At 33.9% G+C, this 23,262-nt stretch overlaps 1 protein-coding gene across 1 annotated transcript in view; it reads left to right on the forward strand.

Annotated features, from left to right (window-relative positions):
• Positions 1-16,674, forward strand: part of LOC148273106 (uncharacterized) — a 34,776-nt gene extending 18,102 nt beyond the window's left edge. Inside the window, exons 12-20 of the mRNA XM_088239129.1 lie at positions 1,022-1,919; positions 2,687-2,885; positions 4,253-4,367; positions 6,313-6,446; positions 10,098-10,233; positions 10,712-10,862; positions 11,086-11,214; positions 12,864-12,966; positions 15,479-16,674. Coding sequence (XP_088095255.1) covers positions 1,022-1,919; positions 2,687-2,885; positions 4,253-4,367; positions 6,313-6,446; positions 10,098-10,233; positions 10,712-10,862; positions 11,086-11,214; positions 12,864-12,966; positions 15,479-15,558 — 1,945 coding nt within the window. The 3' untranslated portion in view covers positions 15,559-16,674. The remainder of the gene's footprint in view (positions 1-1,021; positions 1,920-2,686; positions 2,886-4,252; positions 4,368-6,312; positions 6,447-10,097; positions 10,234-10,711; positions 10,863-11,085; positions 11,215-12,863; positions 12,967-15,478) is intronic.
• The last annotated feature ends 6,588 nt before the right edge of the window (positions 16,675-23,262 follow it).

Below are 23,262 nucleotides of genomic sequence, written 5' to 3' on the forward strand. Positions count from 1 at the left end.
CACGTTTTTCAAGGGAGCAAGAAAAAAAGTGTAAAACTGAGGAAAACGCTAAAGTGAGGAAATGAAAAATGTATGGAAAAATTATAAATGACATAAAAATATAATTGATTTGCTACACTGTAGTGTACATATACTTCCAGGAAAAATTGTTATAATGGTGAAAAGTGGAAATTGTCAATAATTTTTTTTACATATTTTCAATAATTTCACTAAAAATATTTTTATATTTTTTCAAATAATATTATGCAATCTGTTTTTTTATTTGAAATAAAAACAGTATGTCAAAATTATTTTATGTGTAAATAAAAAAAAACGAAAATAGAATTTAGAATTCGCATAAAATAATTTTTCCCTTAAATGTTGGGAAATTTTATTTATGCGGTATCACTTTCATATAGATCGCGGCTTTTTAAACCATCTTTTTTATAACTTTAAATATTTCTATTGTTATGTTTTAAACATCTTAATTTAATAATATTAAAACTTTATTGTTTCTAAACATTTGTTAACTGTGTATCATGATTTGTACAAGTCAATATGATGTTTTTGTTCAAATGAAAACTAATACCCGTATGCAGAGACCGACCTTAAGGTGAGGAAAGTACATTCTATTGTCATTTTATTTTATTTTTTTTATTTTTTTTTTGCACCACAACAGGCCAGGAGGCCTAATTACAGTGGTGAATTACATCACAGAGCACCCAGGCTTGAGAAAAATCACATTTTAATTTTTGTGTTCTCACCGGGAATCAAACCCGTAACCTTCCGTGCGTGAGTCAAGCGTCTTGACCACTACACCACGGAGGCCGCCTGTCTTCACCTTCGGGTTATTCTCTGCATTTGAAATTAGAATGTACTTTCCTCACCTTAAGTTTTGTCTCTGCATACGGGTATTAGACTTATAGCCCTTCAAACCAGCCAATGACATGTCTTAAGCCCTAAGCTTCCATATTATCTTCTCTGATATGTTCTCCATCTCCGTTGTAATATGTTTATATTTATTTTTATATGAACATTCCAGATCACCCCCTGCCACCTCTGAAAGTTCACCTCAAAGGCACCCTAACCACGGGCCGCCACCCGATTATGCCACTACAGAGCATTCCATCCTCAAGTCGCACCTCATCGGAAACTCCTCCAACATCCAGCGCCACCAGAAGCCGTCCAACCAGTGGACAATATCAAAAAGCCAGGTCAAAAACAACATCAATGATTCCACGGACGAACAAATCCTATTCACAAACGAAAACCTCACAATGCCCGGGACCTCGCACTCGAATGTGACTTCTTACGTCAGCGCAAATATTCCGTACGATGGGAACGGCATGCTGTACGGTCCGGGGATGTACGCAAGCGACGAGATCCAACACGTACAGCAGGTGCAGACAAACAACTACGATCCCGAGTACGTCGTCGACCGCAAAAACAACGGAATCCTTCCGGACTATTCGCCGACGAAATCAATCAACGAATACCTCGGGCAGGCGAAGCCGCCGGGATTCGTCGAACCGAAAATCGAAGACGTAAAGTCCGGATTCGCGATGAATTTAAATTTTGCTAATAATTCTGACCCGTACGCGCAAGCGATACGATCGCAAGACGGAGCCTCCCCCTACAGTGACGATTCTACCGTTTTAACGGGAACGGACGGTTATCGCTTGATCCAGGATGATCCGAAAGGCGGTATCGTCCAGGAGAGGATGGATTATATAGTTTCCGAGCCGATTTATAATTATGTTGATTCTAAAGGCAATCTGTACAAGTCTGACCAACTGCTGGACAAGAAAGACGTGGATAGGAACATTATTCGGCACGGTGTGATAACAGAGACTGGACAACATGTGCAGAATATTTTAGTGTATGATGCAGTCACCTCTGTACATGAAATGAACTCTCCGACCGTACCCCCTCCCGCTTATGTGAGTATACAAATAATTATTTATGTTCAAAGCGTAAATTTTGTATTCAATTTTTTTTATTAATGTTAGTAAATATTGGTATATAACCACTTAATACTAAAATACACTTTTACCTTTACCATCACATGCAGAGTTAAAGGGGGTGCAAACACCACCATGTCCGCACGTGCACTAAAATTAGTTTGTACTTTTTTGTTTATAAATTTGTAAAAAACAACCACTATAAATAACAAAGGTTGATTTATATTCTCCACCGCTGACCTATTTCGAGTGAATGAGTAAAGAAATTGTATCTTGTTTTTTAACGTATTCCCCCTGGGCTTGTATGCACTTCTTCCAGCGATGCTCCAACATTTCCATAGCTTCCTGGTAGAACATTTGTCCACCTTAGCGTAATAGAAGCCCGTTACTGCGGCCCCCTTTGACCGTTAGTCAACAAGCAAACACCGAAGAAGACTGAGGCTATGGCCTCGCCTGATGAAGTGGTTTCCACTGAATGCTTCGGCGTTTGATCTCAGTGTCATAGTAGTGGACGCGTGTTTTATCCACGGTTACATAACGATCAAGAAAGTCCTATTTGTTTTGCTGGTGGTAAGCAAGAAGCTTCCTGACAGTGTACAGATGAATTTTCAATTGTGTTGGAGTTAACATTCAAGGAATCCATCTTACTGAAAAAAATTGGGTGGTCTAATACAACACGACACATCCACTTCTTTTCCTAACTTGTTTATTGAATTCTTTTTTGATTTAATTTATTTTTTTTGTAGAGTACTCCTACTACGATGACGCCCAGAAGAACTGATCGGCCGACGCGACGCAGAACTGACCCTAGGCAGTCCATTTACGACTACGAGGACCTCGACGACTCGGGAGCGCTCTACATTGATGAGGCGGCTCCCACCCCACCCTCCAGCTCCAAGGGGAAGAAAAAACCCAAAGACAAAGGCATCAAGATCACTATACCAGGTCAGTTGAGTCTATTTACTATACTACTAGTCTTTCCTATCCCCACTCAGTGGTGTATTGGTATGTACTGCAATTATATTATGTATGGTCAGCTTAATGCTTTTCAGGCATTGTACATTGATAACAGAGGGAATTAGTAATTTAGTGGACTGTATGGAAATTGTTACTCACTTTCCAAGTTCTTCCGATTGTTTCTTATGTGGAGCACTTCACTATTGCTATAGCACGGATACCGGTATCGTGTAGATGATGATGAACTGTATAATTTAGCCTGTTTATACTACACTGACTTCATTTTGTATGAAATATGCTGATGCAGTATATGATAAAGATTTATCAGAGAGAAAACTTTTATTATTCTTATTATTTTTGTATACTGTACATAGAATTAAGAATAGTCCAGAAACTGCATACGCACATCAAACAGAAGGCGACTAAACTACTCATAAATGACCCATTAGTTTCTTTGTAGACGTCGCTCAGTACGCAACTCCTGATTTGAATTCAACTATGACGTGTTGTGTCCTTTTAAAGTGTAGAAATACTGCTAGGATCTTAAAGAAACAGGATGGTATCACATTTTATGTGTAATTAGCAAATGCATTTATTAAAAACTGAATTATTTTTCCATCTGTCAGATTGTCGAAGAATAAAATGAAAATTTCGTTAGTGTTGCCGGGGTAGTAATTTTTTTTACCCTACTTTGCTCATCTAATGAAAGAACTAATGAAAATTAGACCTCGGATTCAACAACGCCGTGGGGGAAATTTTAACGACATTATCTTTAAAACATCAAATATTATTTAACATGATATAAAAATGTCCATTTTATGTAAAATAAAATTTGTTTTATATTTTAAGTTCAAAGTTCATTAATTCAATTACTATTATTAAATGACCCTTTACTTATCTACTCTGTTGTGTCAATCAATGTTTCCACATGCTCAATAAATTTTTAGAGAAATTAACAGATTGCTTTTTTTTTTACCTTACATTTCTGTTATGATAATTTTTTTTCCCACCAAGCAACATTACGCGGTGAAATCACGAATGCGCGCGGCGACATCGTGAATGCTCGCGGCGACATCACAAATGCGCGCGGCGAAAATAGGGCATGGTGGGGGATTATTGGACACAGTCCGATGTGTTCAAAAATGATTCTACGCTCCTTCTGGACTATTCCTTATTCTATGATACCTTATGTCCGAAGGCGGCACATAAAACTAGACGCATTCAAGGGTTTTTGGATGGTCCTAGATACAATAAAAAAATAATTCTAAACAAACAAATAAAATGTCAGGGAAATGAAATTAACATCATGGAATTTTGAAACTTCTAAGCTTCTTCATTTTTTTCTCTTATTCTAGCTCATGTGTACCGACAAGAAGAGAGACAGGCTAATCCAGGGAATTTCTCAGCACCAAAGAATGGAATTGAATCTTTACTCCAAGCGTCGGCCTTCACCGGATCGTCTGATAACCAGTAAGATAACCATGCAAATTTGACACCTGGGCTGGTATTCTGAACGGAATTGCGAATGAAGAGATGGCTCTGGTTAGCGTGTATTAAATATGTAAATATGCATTAAAAATGCGTTTTCTACGCGGGCTTGTGCGATCAGAATACCCCACCCCTTATAATCAAACTCCATCTATAAACTTTATATCGGACCTATTGTCCAACAATTTGAAGGACAGGATAATGGACAGAGACTTGGTCCGAGAGATAGACGGGCAAGCTATCTCCGCAAGACAATGAATTACCCCTACGCGGCCGCATTGTCTTCGAGTAAACACGCATGGACAGAACAGTAGGACAATAGCCACACATCCTTTAAACCCAACTTAAGACTGCCATATTTGACCCCACTAATGATTTAATTAGTGCGATATTTGGTTACATTTTTTCAAAACTGCTTTTTATTTTAATATTATTATTTTTAAGCGAGCAGCTTAAAGCTGATATGCTTAAATCTATTTGAACGAAAGTTAGTTGTTGGTGCACTTTAACTTTTCCGAAATAAATCTAGTCCATTTACTAACCCATTGAGACTACACATTAAGATCAGCTCTTGTGACAGCTTATTCCAACCATGAACAACCCTATTGCTCGGGAAATGCTTCTGTGGATTTAGATTGAATCTCATGTTCTCCAGCCTAAGACTGTGCCCTTGAAGACGGGCATCTTGTGTAAGCTTGAACAATGGGATCCAAATTTGGGCAGCTATAGTGACTGTTGAGTATCTTGTATGTCTATCAGGTCACCCCTTTCTCGCCGTTCCCGCAGCGTTGCGAGACCGAGAGTTTCCAGTCTCTCCACACATGGAACCCGTTTTAGGCTTGGCGACAACTTTGTAGCTCGTCTTTGGACTCTTTCCAACAAGTTGATATCCTTAACATAATAGGGATTCCATATCTGACACCCGTATTCGAGAGTAGGTCTGATATAAGTTTTGTATATTCTTAGTAGCATATTCAACGTTGTATATATACTGATAAAAAATCACTAATATTTCAAGGTTATGTTGTTGACAGATGTCCACCTTACGATGGTGTTTTACATCTGACAACTTCAACCATAACTTACTGGTGGCGCCAACTTTTGTCAAACAACGGAGAATTATTTGAACATCTAATAGTTTCGGGAGCGTACACCTCTATTCTTTTTATTTTTTATTTATTTCAATTTTTTGTTTTTTTTTACAGTATACATAAGAGGTAAAACAGAGTATTAAAAAATAAAGGATAATTAAATAGAAATGAAATACATATTAACAGTAAAAATGGCAAACAAAAAAATCCCAAAAAGGCATGGCCTGTTCGTGGGTATACAAGAAATGTTTATGAATTTTTGCTCCTATAATAAATAGACAGTTTTAATATTTTTGTGTAACATAAAGAGAAAAGAAAATATTCTGTAAAAGATTTTAAGGTATTTTTTTTTTTTTATAGTAATTAAAAAAGGAAATAAAAAATATAAAAAAACATAAAAATATTCCTTATTATTAAAGGGCGACCAAATATATCATAAAAAAAAAGGTTCATATCTTAAGTTTGAATCCAGGATAGTGCGCGTTTTTTAAAAGAAGGAAACGGGAAGAATACCTTAAATAAGGGAATATGGAAGTCTAGGCATTTACTGGGCTTATGACCTGTCATTGGCTGGTCTAAGTGGCCACTTTACACACTGTGTAACATTCACCATTTTGCCCATGTTTGAACATCCATATTTCTTAAATTCGTCCATCTGTTGATTTTGGTAAAGTTAAAGAGCTTCCCTTATTTAGGGTATTCTCCATTCCTGTTGTAATTTGTTAATCTTAATGACTCTCGAGGGGGTGAAATCCAGTGAATCCCACAAACATTTGGACAAACTCGAACGTTGATTTTATTTTTAAATTTTAATTAGAATTTTGCGCACCTTTCAGGGAGCGTGATGCCGTGGCCGGCATGCTATCCATAGGACAGAGCTATGGTCTGGCGAGAGCCGAGGCCACCAGGAAGTCCATCCCCGCCACGGAAGCGCCGCCGATCAGAGCCGTCCACAAAGATGAGGAATATGGTGAGCACGCAATCCATCCAGTAATTCAGACTGGCAGGTTACATGATGGAAAATTCGCCCCTTCGTGCCAATCGCATCTGGATTTATCTGGAGTGCAATTGAACGTAGTTATGCAGAAAGCAGCCAGTTCACAATTTCGGAAAAATGAGATATTGACGTTATCAGGTGCAGTAAGGTCGATTCTATGTTCTGCTAAAAACAGCCAGACCGCTTTTGTATAAAAAACTGTATTAATCACCTCCGGAAAAGGGTGTCCATCACAAAAACAGCATTTCTCAATTTGCAGAAAACACTCACAAAACTAGAAAAATCTTATGGTACTTTTAAAATCTTATGGTACTTTAAAAATCTTATGGTACTTTAAAAATGTTATGGTACTTTAAAACCCTCATGGTACTTTAAAAATCTTATGGTACTTTAAAACCCTCATGGTACTTTAAAAATCTAATGGTACTTTAAAAATGTTATGGTACTTTAAAACCCTCATGGTACTTTAAAAATCTTATGGTACTTTAAAACCCTCATGGTACTTTAAAAATCTAATGGTACTTTAAAAATCTTATGGTACTTTAAAAATCTTTTAAACTGGTCAAATATACAATAAGATTCTTGTTTGTAATATAAAAAAAAAACTTATGTATTCATTGTTTCTCGTTTGTTAAAGTCAAAAACATTCCAACTGTTGTGTAGATTTTATAATTCACTCTTTTCACAAAATGGCTATTATCTCAGTTTCACTTTTCTATGACTGGCTGCTTTCCGTATAACTACGTTCAATTATAAATCTTTTCTACCTCCTAAAGAGTGATTAATTCGAAGATTTATATTTTTTTAATGTGAAGACATTTTGCTTCATATAATGTCCACCCTGATGATGAAACTTCAAATGGTGTATACTGCTTCAAAAACGGAAATAAAGCTAATACAGTTTGGTCAATTCAACCTAATTAAGTGTTTTGGGTAATGCTTAAGGCCGCAATAATGTTCTTAATTAAAATCATCATGTTTGATTTCACATGTTCATATTTTTTTACTTTTATTCATCAGTGTGGCCATATATGAAGCAAAAATTAGTCGCATGAAAAAAAATATATCTCTCATAATTGCACCCCTGAGGGACCACTTGTTGTTTTTTTTCACCTCTGCGATCTTTTTTGGTTATTTTAATGCTTCAATTTTAAGAAATGTTCATTCTAGCACGGTGTTTATTCAATCTGCAGTGACCTTTTTTTTAAAATTATTTGATAGGAGTTGCATTATTTTTTACCTTGCCTATAATATACGAGGTTTATATTTTAAAAATCTGGCAAAAAAAAAAAACTCGGCCTCGTGGTGTAATGGTCAATGCATTCGCGTACCACGCAAGAGGTCTCGGGTTCGATTCCCGATATGGTTGATTTCAAATATTATTTAAAAGGGTGTTTTTACACTAGAATATTTCATAGTCCCTGGACTGGTACCTGAAGCGTAAGACTGATCACCTTACCTTCATGTAACAAAATGATCAAGATACGCTGCGATTGGTGTACCAATGCAGTGCCTTATGCACCATTAGGTGCGGGAAGGGAATGATGATGACATTTCAAAAAGAGGATTTTTCTGCTATTATATTACATTATTTTAGCAAAACTGTAGGAATCAGGAAGGATATTCTAATGTGGGCCAATCAGGCACTTCTCAGCATTTGCTCACGTGGAGAGGAAACCACTTAAAAGTCTTCACGAGAAGCCGGCCTGTTGACAGTTGTCAACCGGCCTTCCATTCCACTAGAAGAGTGTTCGGTATTTTGTTCCTACTTTGGTTTATTTTACCAATTGCCTGCACTATATTGATCATGTACGATACTACCTCTCGTGTGAGTTCTTTATTACCTATCACTGATGGGATGTCGCAAAGATCTTCACCCTGGCTTCTGCATCACGCCTCCAGCTGTTGTCTTTAAAAGCACGAAAGCTGTGTATAATGCGTCCAATAACCGATAAATGAGGGTCACTTGATTTCGGCTGACTTATACAGATAAACCAAGTGGCGTGGTGGTCAGCGCGTTTGCCTACCATGCAAGAGGTCTTGGGTTCGATTCCCGACATGGTTGACACGAAATTTTGACATAAAATGTGTTTTTTCATTAAAATATTTCATAATCCCTGGGCCTGAATTACAGTGGGAAGTTAACATTTATCTTCAATTTTATCTACAAAGTAAAATTAAGATTTCTGTATGAAAAGCAGAATATGCATACACTTTTTTCTTCTAAACATATTTAATTCTAGGCTACTAACGAAGATACTTCAAATGTTTTTGTACACAAATATTGTTTTTTTTTTATAGACAGTCGAAAATAACTCTGAATACTTCCCATTGTAATCAGGGTCCTGGACTGGTACCTGAAGCGTAAAACTGATCATCTTGCCTTTATGTAGCAAAAATGATCAAGATACACTGCGATTGGTGTACCAATGCAGTGGCCTATGCACCATTAAGTGCCGAAAGGGAATGATGATGATTCAGATAAACCAATTATTTATAGCATTAACTTTGTGGTCAAACATTCTACTAAATGTTATTAAATATTTGTATTAACATATTACAACAGAGATGAAGAACATTCTAGAGAAGGTAATGTAGAAGTCTAGGTGTCTACAGGGCTTATGACCTGTCATTGGCTGGTTTAAGTGGCCACTTTACACACTGTAACATTCACCATTCTACCCATATTTGAACATCGATATTCCTTCAATTCAACATTATTTTTGGTACGTGTATTAATAAAAATATATACCTACTCCCCCTTGGGAGAAATCCAGATTTGTGTATGTACAAAATACACGTACCAAAAATAATGTTTTGTAATAAGATCTGGTCAAAATATAAGTATAAATAAATTGCAGAGTCATCTGCAGGCGATTACTAGTACTTAATTTAACTCGGAAGAGTCTTAAATACATAAAATAAAGTAATATGCTAATTAAAAATACTTAACTTCAATATCAATACATAGATGGCGCTCCAACACGCTTGTGAATGGTTTCTCATTTAATAACACATACACAAAAATCAAAAAAATGTTACCTGTGTCGATATTCGCTAATAAGCGGAATGGGGAATGTTGTAATACGTAAAGTGGCCACTTAACCCAGCCAATGACAGGTCATAAGCCCTGTAAACGCTCGAATATCCATAATCCTGAATTTGAAAAAAAATTCTACCTCATCTCTGTAGGGATATTAATAAAAATTCCTTCAATTCTTTTATCTGTTGACGTTTGTGAAGTTGAAGAGCTAAAATCTTTATTTATGCGGGTGAGATTCATCTAATTGAATTATTTGTTCATCTATTCATCTATTTGAATTATTACTCTAAAATGTTCTTCATCGCTGTTGTAATATGTTAATGTTAACAGCTCCCCAGGGAGTTGAATCCAGTCCTTGTCCACAAAAATTTGGACAAACTCAAAATATTGTTGTTAAATATTTGTATATTACCACTTACCAACTTTTCTTTCTACCGGTTTCGAGACGTACCCGTCTCTTCGTCTAATCAGTGCATGTGCTTATTATGCATGTCGTGTTGGTTTTATATTTTTGTGCAAAAATTATAATTAGATAATTTTTTACTTTCCTTCGTGATTCCTAGTATTATTCTAATTCACAGTTTATCCATCGTTGGACATGTCTTCTGACGAGGAAGACGGTCTCCCTCCCTCGTCATCCAGGAGGACTCCACTGAACCGATCCCACAACAAGAGGAGGAACCCCCACTCCACGCCAGGCCTGGACAGAAGTGACAGGTAATCTCAAAAGCCATCCCAACAGAAATGGAGAAATTTGTCAAGACAGTAGGGCGCAGATGCCGAGGCTTTTATATAACAGAGTTCTGAATGTATAAATGTGCATCTTCTATCTATCCGGAATTAGTCAAGTGGCTAACATGTATTTTTTTACCAGGCAGAGCTATCAAAATGTCAAAAAAAAATGGCAACTCTGTAATTAATTGGTTGAATCATAAAAACTTGTAACGTCATTGGATATGAGGAACTAGAATCCCAACATCCATGGGCCATGTTGCTGTAAGACGTGTTGGGACGTTTCTTATTCAGTGCGCCCTTGAGATGATTCTCACAAAAATGGCGCAGTGTAAATTATCCCCGGTAATAATAATGATAGTAAAGTGAACGCTTATCACAGACCTAATCATTGGAGACATTTATTTATTTATATTATTAATATTTAAAGCCCGGATAATTAATAATTTGGATCAAATTGTAGGGAGGACGAGTCCTGGTCTCCGAGAGGGAGGGTCGGCCGCCTCCTCCCTCGCCTCAACCGGCCGGCGCGTCGAGGGTCACGGAGAGAAGCTGTCCAAGCCGCCCTCAGGGCCGCCAGACTACGAGGCATCCAGCAGGATGAGAACGCGCAGGTAATAAAAATTATAAAATATTGCGTGAAAAAGGACATCGGACTGATTGTGCCTTACTAAAATCGAGGTTTCGCTGTCTCGTTTTCTGCACCTCTAAACTGAACCGATCAGAATGAAATTTTCCATGTTAATACATATTCTGATTTAAAAAAAATATGTTTACCCCCGCAACCCCTTAATATAGTTGCCTTGTTTGTTTAACCTATGTGTTTCTTCCTTCCAGATGGCCCCCGCCATGCTGCCCCCCACCATAGTACCGCCCCCCGCCCCCTTGGAGCTGACTCCCGCCCCCCGTTTCCCACCTACCCCGCACCTGCCCATCCTGAGCTCAACGCCACTGAGAGAACCTGCGGTAAGTTAAAAAATGTACCGGAACGTCATGGCAACTTTTATTTTGTCGATAGCCATTCCCAAGGATTCGGAGCTTCAGCTATGTGTTTGTTAATCTGATGAATGGATGCATTGAGAAATAGGAAACTGGATGGCTGAAAATAGACTAACACTTAACCCATCTAAAACGGTACAACTATGGACGGCTCCAGCCAGACGACAGAATTTGATTCAGGATACGGCACTACCCGACTACCTAAATTAAAAATCAATAAATTTAAGGGAATTCAATCAGATTTTTCTCATTTATTTTCTACCATCTCGCCAACATCGTGATCACATTCGACAGTCTAGGTTAGCAGAATTTCGTTTCCGCTTCCTCGTCGGATTCTCCTCTTTATCAGTTTTACTTTAAAATTATCTGTATATTCATTTGTTTACTTAGCGATGGCAATTGAATTAAAAACAACCTTTCTGATATAACAAGCAAATTGAGCAAATTTAGTCGGTCCCATCTTTCTTGTAATAACCAAGTTCTACTATATTTCTTACTTCTCTCCCTGCGTAAAAGACAATGATAAGTCATATGAACGTAGTTATGCGGAAAGCAGCCAGCCATAGAAAAGTGAAACTGCTATAATAGCAATTTTTGAAAAGGGTGAATAATCAAATCTACACAACAGTTGGAATGTTTTTTACTTAAACAAATGATAAACAATGAATACACTTGTTTTTTTTTTTTACATTAAAAACATAAATCTAATTATGTATTTGACCAGTTGTAATGATTTTTAAAGTACCGTAAGATATTTCTAGTGCTATGGGTGTTTTCTGCAAATTGAAATATGCCATTTTGTGATCGACACAATTTCCAGAAGGTGATTAATACCGTTTTTTTTGTATGTAAGCGATCTGGCTGTTTTTAGCAGAACATAGCATTGACCTTACTGCACCCAATAACAACTAATATATTTGAATGTAATGTTTTTTGTTCATAAAATGATTAATGGTTATACCTCAAAAGAGTTGACTCAAAAGGTTTTTTCTAATCAATGTGAACACATATATAAAACAAGAAATAAACATGAGTAAGACTACCATTTCGTAAGAAAACAAATACACAGAACTCGTTGATGCACCGAGCTGTACAGTTATATTATAAGGAAATACCATTGGAAATAAGAGAGCAAAAAAATATTATTTCATTTAAATGTCAGTTAAAAAAACATGTGTTTAGCAGATAAGTTAGTTTTTAAAAAGTAATCTTATTCGTGTTAGCTTTATAGAAGTTTTCTTTTTAAGTGTACGTATATTGTTTAGAAATTTTAATAATTAGTATATGTTTTATTAATAATTAGATAGGTATAAGTTAATATTAGGACATTCATTTATTATGTTTGTACTATTTTAAGACAAAATAAAAAAATAATAAATAACATCAATGTCTAATTTTTTCAAAATTGTGGACTGGCTGCTTTCTGCATAACTTCATATGTCAAGACTTCCATATCCACTTCTCAAAAAATTTTGTATGCAAAAATGCATACAAACATTTAGACATGCTCAAAATTTTATTGGCAGAACTGTATTCTTCGTCCGTCTGGACACAAAAAAAACATTTTTTTGTAAAATTTCGAATGTTTACATTTTTTATTTTTTTTATTTCAACAGGCGCTGACCAGTTTAAAGAAGCCGTATAGGAAAAAGCGGCCTATGAAACCCCTTCGGCCCGTTCCCGTTCAGCATATCATACCCTCCCCCACCACACCTAAAGGTAACATTTCTTCCAGTTTCAGCTTTTATTTGGCTATGCCGCGGTCTATTACCGCCCCGAGATTTGACGACGGTAAGATCAAAAATATTTCTATAAGTTGAAATTTTTTTAATATTTTTACAAGTTCCGTGCTTTGGAAAATTGCTCTTTCTATTATGTTGTATACCTACTCAACACAGGGCTCATGGCCTCATAGAGTTATTTATTTAACACTTTATATATATTTATTTATATATCAACGGTTCAAAGAACCTTTTACAATAAAAAGTTTTACAGAAAAAATCACAGCAGTAAACAATTCATTATGTAATATATAATATGAAATATACCTATTTAATTCAACTAAATAATTGAAACTAAACAAATTAGTAAAAAAAAAATTTTTTTTTTAAAACTGCAAAAAAGTAAAAAAGAAACATACAAATCTAAGATGACAAATAAAAGATAACAATTAAAGTGAGAAAATCTTATGTTCTAAATATAAATATAGCAAATTAAAATTGAAAATAATTTAACATAAACATAAAGTGACTAGTATTTAGCTAGGTAATAATGAAAAAGAAAAATAATGCTACAATAAGATTTTATAAATAATATGTTTTTTGGATCAATATGAAAGCTTAAATAATCTCAATAACACCTTTATTTTATCAGTTGGTTGGAAGAAGTTGGAATTTGGCAATAAATCCACAAATGTATAATTATAAATAAATATAAATATGCTAATGAAGCAATGAACCGTTTGGAGAAGATTTGGTAAAATCGAGGTATATCAATAAACACAAAAAAGCGGATGATGGAAGCCCTGGTATTCTCCGTTTTCCTATATGGGGCTGAAACGTGGACAATGCGTGCCTACGAGAGGAAGAGGATTGATGCATTTGAGATGTGGTGTTGGAGAAGGGTGCTGCGTGTGCCTCGGACAGCCAGAAGGACGAATGCATCGATACTGGAAGAGCTCCATATTACAACTCGTCTATCAGTGGTGTGTTTGAGAAGGATACTGTCTTTCTTTAGACATATTGCTAGACGTGATCCAGACAATCTAGAAAAGGCAATAATGTCTGGCCGAGTCGAAGGTAGGAGAAGCCGGGGTAGAATCCCATATAGATGGACTGACCAAATAAAGGTGGCTACGGGGTTAAAATTTGATGAGTCCGTTCGTCGGGCTGAGGTCAGACTGGAATGGAACAGAATAATCAGAAGTGTTCATGGTGATCTTGATCCTCAGCATTGAGGGACCGACTTGGAAGAAGAATATATATATTATCCTCTCTTCAAGCATCCTTGTCCTAATCCCGTCCAATTTACAATAACTTACTATTCTTAAAAATAAAATAAAAAATTGATTATCGAAAAATATGTACGAGTACATGAAAATAACATTTATATATGTATAAACTTATAGTAATAGATTTTCTTTACTAACTTTGTACACTTTGTGGAAATCTGTTATTGGTTCCGAGTTTAAACACTATATCTGTTTGTTTACTATAAATATGTATAATATGTATGTTGGTTTCCCAAATAAAATGAAATAAATAAATATACAATTTATATACAATACATATAAGGACGGGCATATTGCCTTTAGACAATTTCTTCCTACCTACCCAAACCGTTCAGTTTGAGAAAATTACAAGTTCATGGACATATGCAGAATCTTATAATTTTATACAAAAATTTTAATCGAAAATTAACTAAAAATTTACACTATACTATGAAGAAAGGAGAGGAGAGGGGATGGAAAGGAAAGAAAATGGAGAAAGGAAAGGAACTCAAACATTTAGATCGTGACATTTCAATTTTGATTTAGGGATATGTCATTATTTTTTTTGTAATATGTATAAAGATGTTACTACATTATCTCTGTTTAAATCACGTCTGAAGAAACATCTCCTTTCTCTTCCTTAATCTCTCCTCCTTTCCTCTTTCCTCTTTTTTCCCTTTTCCCATTGAGTAACAGTTTTGATTTAAGGTAATTTATAAACAAATACGTTTATTTCTATTTTTATATATCTTTAGCTTTTTAATCTTTATTTTCTATTTATTTATTTATTAACGGAAACTGTCCATGTATACAATTTATAAGGTTTAAATATTACAATAAAAGAATAGTTTAAAACATTTTTAAAAAAGAAAAGAAGCATTGACAAACATAAGGGACATCGAGACAAGATCTGGACTATTTATTTAGTGCTCGTTTAAATCGTTAAACTTAAACCAAAAAAGTCCAGATCTTGTCTTGAGTTAACAATACGACAAAGACGGGTCATTGGAGAATTAAGGCCATAGTTTGTTCTATTGAATAAATATGTTCTGTAACTTGAATTATAGAAATAAAACTATAATTTTATTGGTTGGTTGGAAGAAATTGCCATTTGGCAATAAGCCCGCCAATGTACAAATAACATTATGTACAAAAAGTAAAAAATCTTAAAAAATAAAGTTTCACGAAAGCTTTAAATATTTTTCTATGTATTTCTTACTAATTCCGGGTATTTTTTTCCAGTTGTAAAATTCAAGAAAGGAATGAAAACGGCGAAGCAGAGACTCGGGAAGATATTAAAAATTCATAAAATGATCTGCTAAACTCGGAAAAACTATTTATGGACTATTTAAAACAAATCATATTTAATATAAGCGACATTCTAAATCTATATAATATGTACTACACAACTGTAATCCAACTGTCTACTTCTATTACTATTGTAATGTTCCATGTTTAGTGTCTTTTGTTCACCGCCTAGAATATTTTACACCCGTCTGTCTATTAAATTGTGTTTCCCCTAACTTATTATGACATTGTAAATTAGCATTAGAATTTAACTAAATTTAAAGGCAATTCGTTGTTCAATAGTGAGATTAAAATAATACATATGAATGTGGTAAGTAACATCATAGTATATCAGTGTGATCTGTAATATATCAGATATGTATTGTGATATCATAAAACAATGTGGGTCCTTAACATAGATGTTATGTTACGTCGTGCAGGTGTGACATCATACCATGTGAATCTCTAACCTCTATGATATGTGACATCATAAATCAATGTGGATTCTTAACATAGACAGTATATGACGTCATATAAAATTGTGAATGCCTAACGTATATGATGATATGTGACATCATTGTGTCTCAATTAATTGTGGATTAATAAAACAATGTTAATCCCTGTTTTAAGTCATTATGGTTTATTTCCTAACATATATTGTATGCGGTGTCACAAAACATAATTGAGCCATAACATAGTTGGTATTTGACGTCATATAATTATGTGGATTTCTAACATAGATGGTATGTGACATTGTATAACAATATAGGTCTCTGTCATGGATGTTGTATAGTGTCATATAACAATGTGGATTCTTAACATAGACAATATGTTATGTTATATAACTATGTGGATCCGTATTATAGACAATATGTCACATCATAATATCTGTGCCTTAAAGCTGAAATGCTGGAAGTCACATTTGGTAAATGGTTCAGGAGAGCGGTTTGAAGTTGTAAAACTGTTTCAAATGTATCTCTCTAAGTAAAAACACATTTATTGATGTTTTTTTGGATTTATAGGCTTTTGATAAGAATATTTAAGAAAATAACATTTAAAATATGGACTATCAAATAACTAAGGGACTTAAATGTTTTTTGTCCTAACCACCCGGTTCGCTCCCTAATTCACCTCAGACTTTAGTACAAAAAGTAATGTAGAATATTGAATGAAAAACAATGTATTTGTAAAACTCTCTTTGGGCAAAAACATTAAAATATGTGCTATTAATTAATGACATAAACAGACTACAAAGACAACAAAATGAAATATCAAAGTTAGTAAATGACCTTTCCTATCTAACAGCAACTAGATAACTTTTTAAACAAACTAAGCAATTAAATATAACTGAACTCTTTCAACTAGAATCATTAAAATTTATCCATAAATTAGCCACTAATGTAACTGTAGACGACGAACTAAAACTTGTAAAAAATATGGACATAATACGAGAATGTATTTATAAAACTTTCTTTAGACAAGAGCATTAAATTATGTGTCATTAATTAAGACATTAATTATTTATGTAAATAACAGGTAAATATAAATTTAATGATGTGATATTAATAGCAATAAAAAAGTAATTGAAAGTAAACAGTATGTGAAAAAAAGCAAAGTAAAATAATGAAATGATCAGTAAAAGAAATGACATAATTAACAATATTTTGAGTTTGTCCAAATTTTTGTAGACAAGGACTGGATTCGACTCCCTGGGGAGCTGTTTATATTAACATATTACAACAGAGATGAAGAACATTTTAAAGAAGGTAATATAGAAGTCCAGGCGTCTACAGGGCTAATGACCTGTCAATGGCTGGTTTAAGTGGCCACTTTACACACTGTGTAACATTCAACTCGGTTTCAGCTCTTTAACTTCACGAACATCAACAGATGAAAGAATTGGAGGAATATAGATGTTCATATATGGGCAGAATGGTGAATGTTACACAGTGTGTAAAGTGGCCACTTAAACCAGCCATTGACAGGTCATTAGCCCTGTAGACGCCTGGACTTCTATATTACCTTCTCTAAAATGTTCTTCATCTCTGTTTTAATATGTTAATAAAATGACATAATGGTTAAGTATGGTTGATTATGACAACAATACTTAATTTTACGCAAAACCCCTCGCTGCGTCAGAGGTAGTTTGTTATAAACATTGTGGAATTTATTCGGTATCCACTGCTTTAATACCAGCAAAACGTTGAATTTTGTTGAAAGCACGAGTATTATTACTGCACTACTGGTGTACTGGTGTTTTCGAACAAGCTAGTGGTATACCGGAGGACTCCAATGTTTTTAGCATTAATAGAATCTGAATATATTAACAAAATGACATTTATAACTCAATTTTGCAAAAAATGTGACTTCCAGCCTTTCAGCTTTAAAGTACAGATATAACAGTGTGGATCTGTAGCATAACTGTATATAACATCATACAACTATGTTGACTCCTTATATCGATTAGGGCTTCCAGTCCCGGCAGAAATTTGAGTCTCGAGACTGAAATGAGACTCGGAGACCATGTCTCAAAATTTCCAGACTATTAATTCTCCTAATAGAAAATATGCGCAGCTTTGCATATATTCGAAAAGTGGCAGTTTCGACCTGGCAATTGTTTTTTTTGCTTTGCATTTTTAGTGTTGCCTGCGCTAGCACTGAGATTGTAAAATTGTGTCTTCATTTTCATTATTTTATTAAATTGTCATGGTTGTATTTTTTAAATTACGTGCTAACAACATGTTCTCTTACCCCTTAGAGAGCGTTTAGAGTAATACTGCTGGTCTCAAAATTTAAATACTAGCATCTCGAGAGTCTCGATATTAAAAATGTAATGTATTCATTTCGATTTAACACCTAGTTATACCTTAACAAATAAACAATATATATACAAAAATAATTTTAAAAACAAAACATTGTAATAAAATCCAGACGCTTTCCGATGACACTCTATCTACCTAGATGGATGTTTGTTTTTAACAAAAATCATCGCCATCCCACGAAACGATGCGATAGACCCAGCGTCTCTAATATCTTTTGGCAACTCATTAAACATATTAAGTCCTTTATGATACAGATTGTTTTGAGTTGCCTGGATTCTTGTTTCGGGGAGTCTAAAACCTTCACCTCCCCTCGTAGGATAGCGATTAATTTCGTTACTACGCTGAACATCACAAAACATGTATTTGGGCAATAATTTATTTTTTAATTTAAATATTGACATTTAAGTATTTAAAATTACTCTTTTCTTTACCTAAAGCATGTTCAGTACCATCAACATATGTTGAATTTTTGTATATCTTCCATATCTCAATATTGTCCTCATTCCCCTATTCTGAGCTGTCTGCGTGACATTATATTAATTTTCGGTGCTCAGAAAGAGAACACTCGAGCAATAATTGAAATGCGGCAAAACAATTGCTTTAAAAATTAGATTACTCGCATTTAAACTCAGATTTTTTCTTCTATTTAAAAATCCTACCTTTTTAGAAATTTTGTTGTTGATATACTCAAAATGCGATGCAAATTTTAGCTTATTATCGATTATTAACCCTTAAATATTTTGTTTATTTTACTTCATCTATATTTTCCCTGTGAATGTTTAGTTTATTGCATTCTTTAATTTTTTATTTGCTTACTTTCATGAATTTACTTTTTGAAACATTTAATTTTATATTTAAATTTATTTCAACAGAGAGGGAAAACATTTTTGAGAAGGGAATATGGAAGTCTAGGCACCAGCCAATGACAGGTCTGTAAATGCCTAGACTTCCGTTCTCAAAGATGATTTCCATCTCTGTTGAAATAAATTTAAATATGAATAACTCCCTAGGGAGAAAATCCAGCCAGTCTGCAAGCATTTGGACATACTCAAACATTGTCATTTAATTTTAATTTATTTAAATCCAACCATAAGATATTTGATTTAAATCTATTTGCATCTTATTGCGAGCATCATCAACATTGTGTTCGGCCACATAGAGCAGAGAGTCATTATTATTATTATTATTATGGGTAACTTATATAGCGCCATTTTCGTAATAAAATACCTCAAAGGCGCTTTACATAGTGATTCTATTGTTAAATTAATTTAATTGAAGCTTTTAAATTTGTAATTTAATTAAAACAATTTATTTGGTTGTCACATGCTACGGATTTATTCAAATGATTTAGAGAACAAGTGGGTTTTAAATTTTTTCCGAAGCATCACTTCACTTTCACAGCCTCGCACCTCTGCTGGGAGAGTGTCATTGGCAAAAAGTTTAACAGAAGAATATTTTAAGCATTTAACAATATCATTTACATAAATAATAAAAAGTATTGGCCCCAAATGCCTCGAGGCTCGAAAATTCGAGTCTCAAATGGAAGCTCTTATATCGATGGTATGTTACGTCACACCTGATATTCATTTTTATATATTTCAAGTATGTAGATAGTACCCTAGATGATTGACTAAGTGAAAAACTTCCTACTTTGAATCTGTGCGTTTTGTATTTAATTAATAAAATAAATTCATGTAAAATTAGATTGAAAATCGACCAAATATAAGCAATATTTATGACCATAGTTAACAAAATCATCACTTGACGTAATGTTGACTATCTTTTTCATGCGATGCACAATTTTTTCGGTGTTCGTGTAATTTGTGACTTTGTTAATAATGTTTTCAGAAGACTTTGTGACTTTGTTAATAATGTTTTCAGAAGACGGTCATATACGATGAAGTTTTTTGTAAAAAATAAAAAATTACAATTTGATTAAATAAAAAATCATTTCTTCATTAAAAATATATTTCGATGGTGGCTACGTAAAGTATTGTATTCTGCTAGCAACTTTTCAAAATTCTAACTATTCGTTTTGATTTTCAACTTATACGAAGGCCCCGATTTACAATGGGAAGTTATCAGAGTTATCTTCAACTGTCTAAAGAAGAACCGATATTTCTGTATGAAAATGAGTATATTTGCATGAACATTTGAAGTATCTTCGTCGGTAACCTATGATTGAACATGTTTAGAAGAAAATATTGTATGCATGTTCTGCTTTTCATACAGAAAACTTTACTTTGTAGATAAAATTGAAGATAAATGCTAACTTCCCATTTTAATCGGGGCCGAGGTATATCAACAAAGAATGTTCCGTTTGACAGGAAAACAAGATATTAAAACAAAATTATTGTGAAAAAATCTTTTGACCTGCAACTATTTTTCTACATAACCAGATATATTGCCAGATAGTAGGTAGGCCTTTGGATTGCGATTATGCTGGTTCGCGGATTTTGCAGTTGCAAATTACATTATTTTCAAATACTGTTGTCACTGAACCCCAATACAAATGAATGCAATTACGTACCTTGTACTGGGATTCTTTCAAACCTCGAACTTGTCTTGTCTTGTGGTGAACTATAGTCGTTAAAATTTAGCTTGATCAAAATGACAGCTGCCAAACTAATGTCAATAGAGATGGGAAATTACTGATCACTGACCATGTACCGATCAAATCGATTTTATCAGTTTTTTCATGCAAACATGAAACTCTGTTTTCGAAAATTTATGTAAAAACACAAAAACAAGCCTATTATAGTAAGTTTAAGACAATTATTCACCAAAAATAAGACATTTATACTTTTTTCATGAACAACATCAAATATTATTTTTTTTTTATTCGATTAATTTGTCCCATCCAATCAGAAACTACCTTAAATATATCTTCTCTTCAAGACCGTCGAAATAAATCCGGCCTTTTAGTCTTATTTAAAATTCTCAACTCACTCTTTGATGCGCCTGAACTACTGAGCTCAATAAAATTAAATATCTCAACTAGAAACCTCAGACAAAACTTACTCTTTCATACCGATAACCATAGAACCAACTATGATTTTCATTCCCCTATGCCCAGAATTCTTAGGTCTGCCAACAAACATACCAGTCTTAATTTCTTTAATAACAAGTTGTCTTCTTTTAAACAAACACAGAATCAAATTCAATTATAAACACCTCTCTCCCGCTTTCACTCCCACAAAGTCTACTATATACCATTGAGTCTTTCTACTTTTTTAATAATAATTTTCTATGTATAAATATATATGTCATTAAAAATGCCCATTGAGCGTATATTTAAATAAATCTAACGTTTTTGCAAAATGATGTAACCTTGTAAGAACGTCGTTAATAATTAGGTTTATTTTTGTTTTAAAGTTGATTTTATATATTTATGTTGATTTATATGTCAAGCATTGTATTAAAAAAATAAATTAACGTACTAGGTACGAATGATTTTTCGTGTGTCAATATAAATCACTCCTTAGACGTTACTACAAAGTTATGTCATCACTTTTGCTGGCAACTGTCATTCTAATCAAGCTATATTTTAAGGACTATAGAGAAATTTATATGAACAATATGGAAGTCTAAAAGTAACCACTGAAATCAGCCAAAGACAGTATCAAAAATGTTTTCCCTCTCTGTTGCAATAACTTTCAATCTTAATAACTCCAGTGAAATACAGCCTTGTCTACATACATTTGGACATACTCAAAACATTGCTGAATAATGTTTTTCTTCATAAGCAAGTACAAAAACAACTCTAATTATATGAACAATCCTATTTGTAACATTTTTATTTGATGTAAATTTTGAATATTTTTCAAAATTCACATTACCGATTCATATTGTTTTCAGATGATCATAAAGTAATTGATTCTGGAAGAGACATTTTTTAACTGAATTTTTTTTTTTTATGTAAGTAAGAATATTTTTTAGTTGTGTATCGAAACAAATATTTGGAAATTGTATAGCATTTGTATGTACTGGAAAAATACAATATTAATATTTTATATCATCCCTTAAGTAACAATACCACGTAAATAATTTTTGTCATTTTCACATTGATGAAAAAACTGATTATGTATGTAATTAACCCTTTTGGACCTACGAAGTGTACCTAGGGTCCCCCGGGTAGCATATTTATTTCATAATCTACCCCATAATATTAAGAATGTATCAAAATCATTAAAATATTTTTCTGCTGACTCTTTTCGATAATTTATAATTTTAAAATTTATATGGGTCTATGAAATACTGTCGTGCAAAATGTTGTTATTTAATAGATAAAAATATTTTTATATTACCGCAAAAACGGTTCATTGCATTTATCACGCCCCTAATATGTCACGATTTGGCTAGGTTTTGAACATTGTGACCGTTTAAATTTAAATAGAACATCTTCACGAATCTTGACATCACAATAGTCAAGGCCAAACATGTCGCGTTTTTGTAGACATATTTTTTAACAATTTCATTTTTAAAATTATATATGAAAACATTTCTCCGCAACATCCATCCATATTGATTTTGAAAATACAATTAATTTTTCTAAATCCATTGTGTTATCGGTATTCGTAGTATGTGATATTTTCCTATTCACATTTGTCTTTGCTTACCCCCGTGCAGACAGCAAACATTACAATTCATCGCTTTACAGTTCAATATTTTTTTTATATTTTGGTCAGTTTGCACGTGGGCTTTTTGCTATTTGGGTGCATATTTCCAGCTATAACCGCAAAAATTCGGATTTCGTACCCCAACTCCCCGCTGTACCTACACGCTTACGAGTGACGCGACCTCAGTGCTGTTCAACGCATCACAGCGAAAGCAGCGCTATGTCACACAGCATCCTCACATCAATATTACATAAATAAATGTTTGAATTTCGCATACAACTAAATATAATGAGACAGT

The sequence above is a fragment of the Micrasema longulum genome, unplaced genomic scaffold (genome assembly GCF_059751315.1).
Source record: "Micrasema longulum isolate JH-2025_06_02 unplaced genomic scaffold, ASM5975131v1 h1tg002071l, whole genome shotgun sequence".
Lineage (NCBI taxonomy): Eukaryota > Metazoa > Arthropoda > Insecta > Trichoptera > Brachycentridae > Micrasema > Micrasema longulum.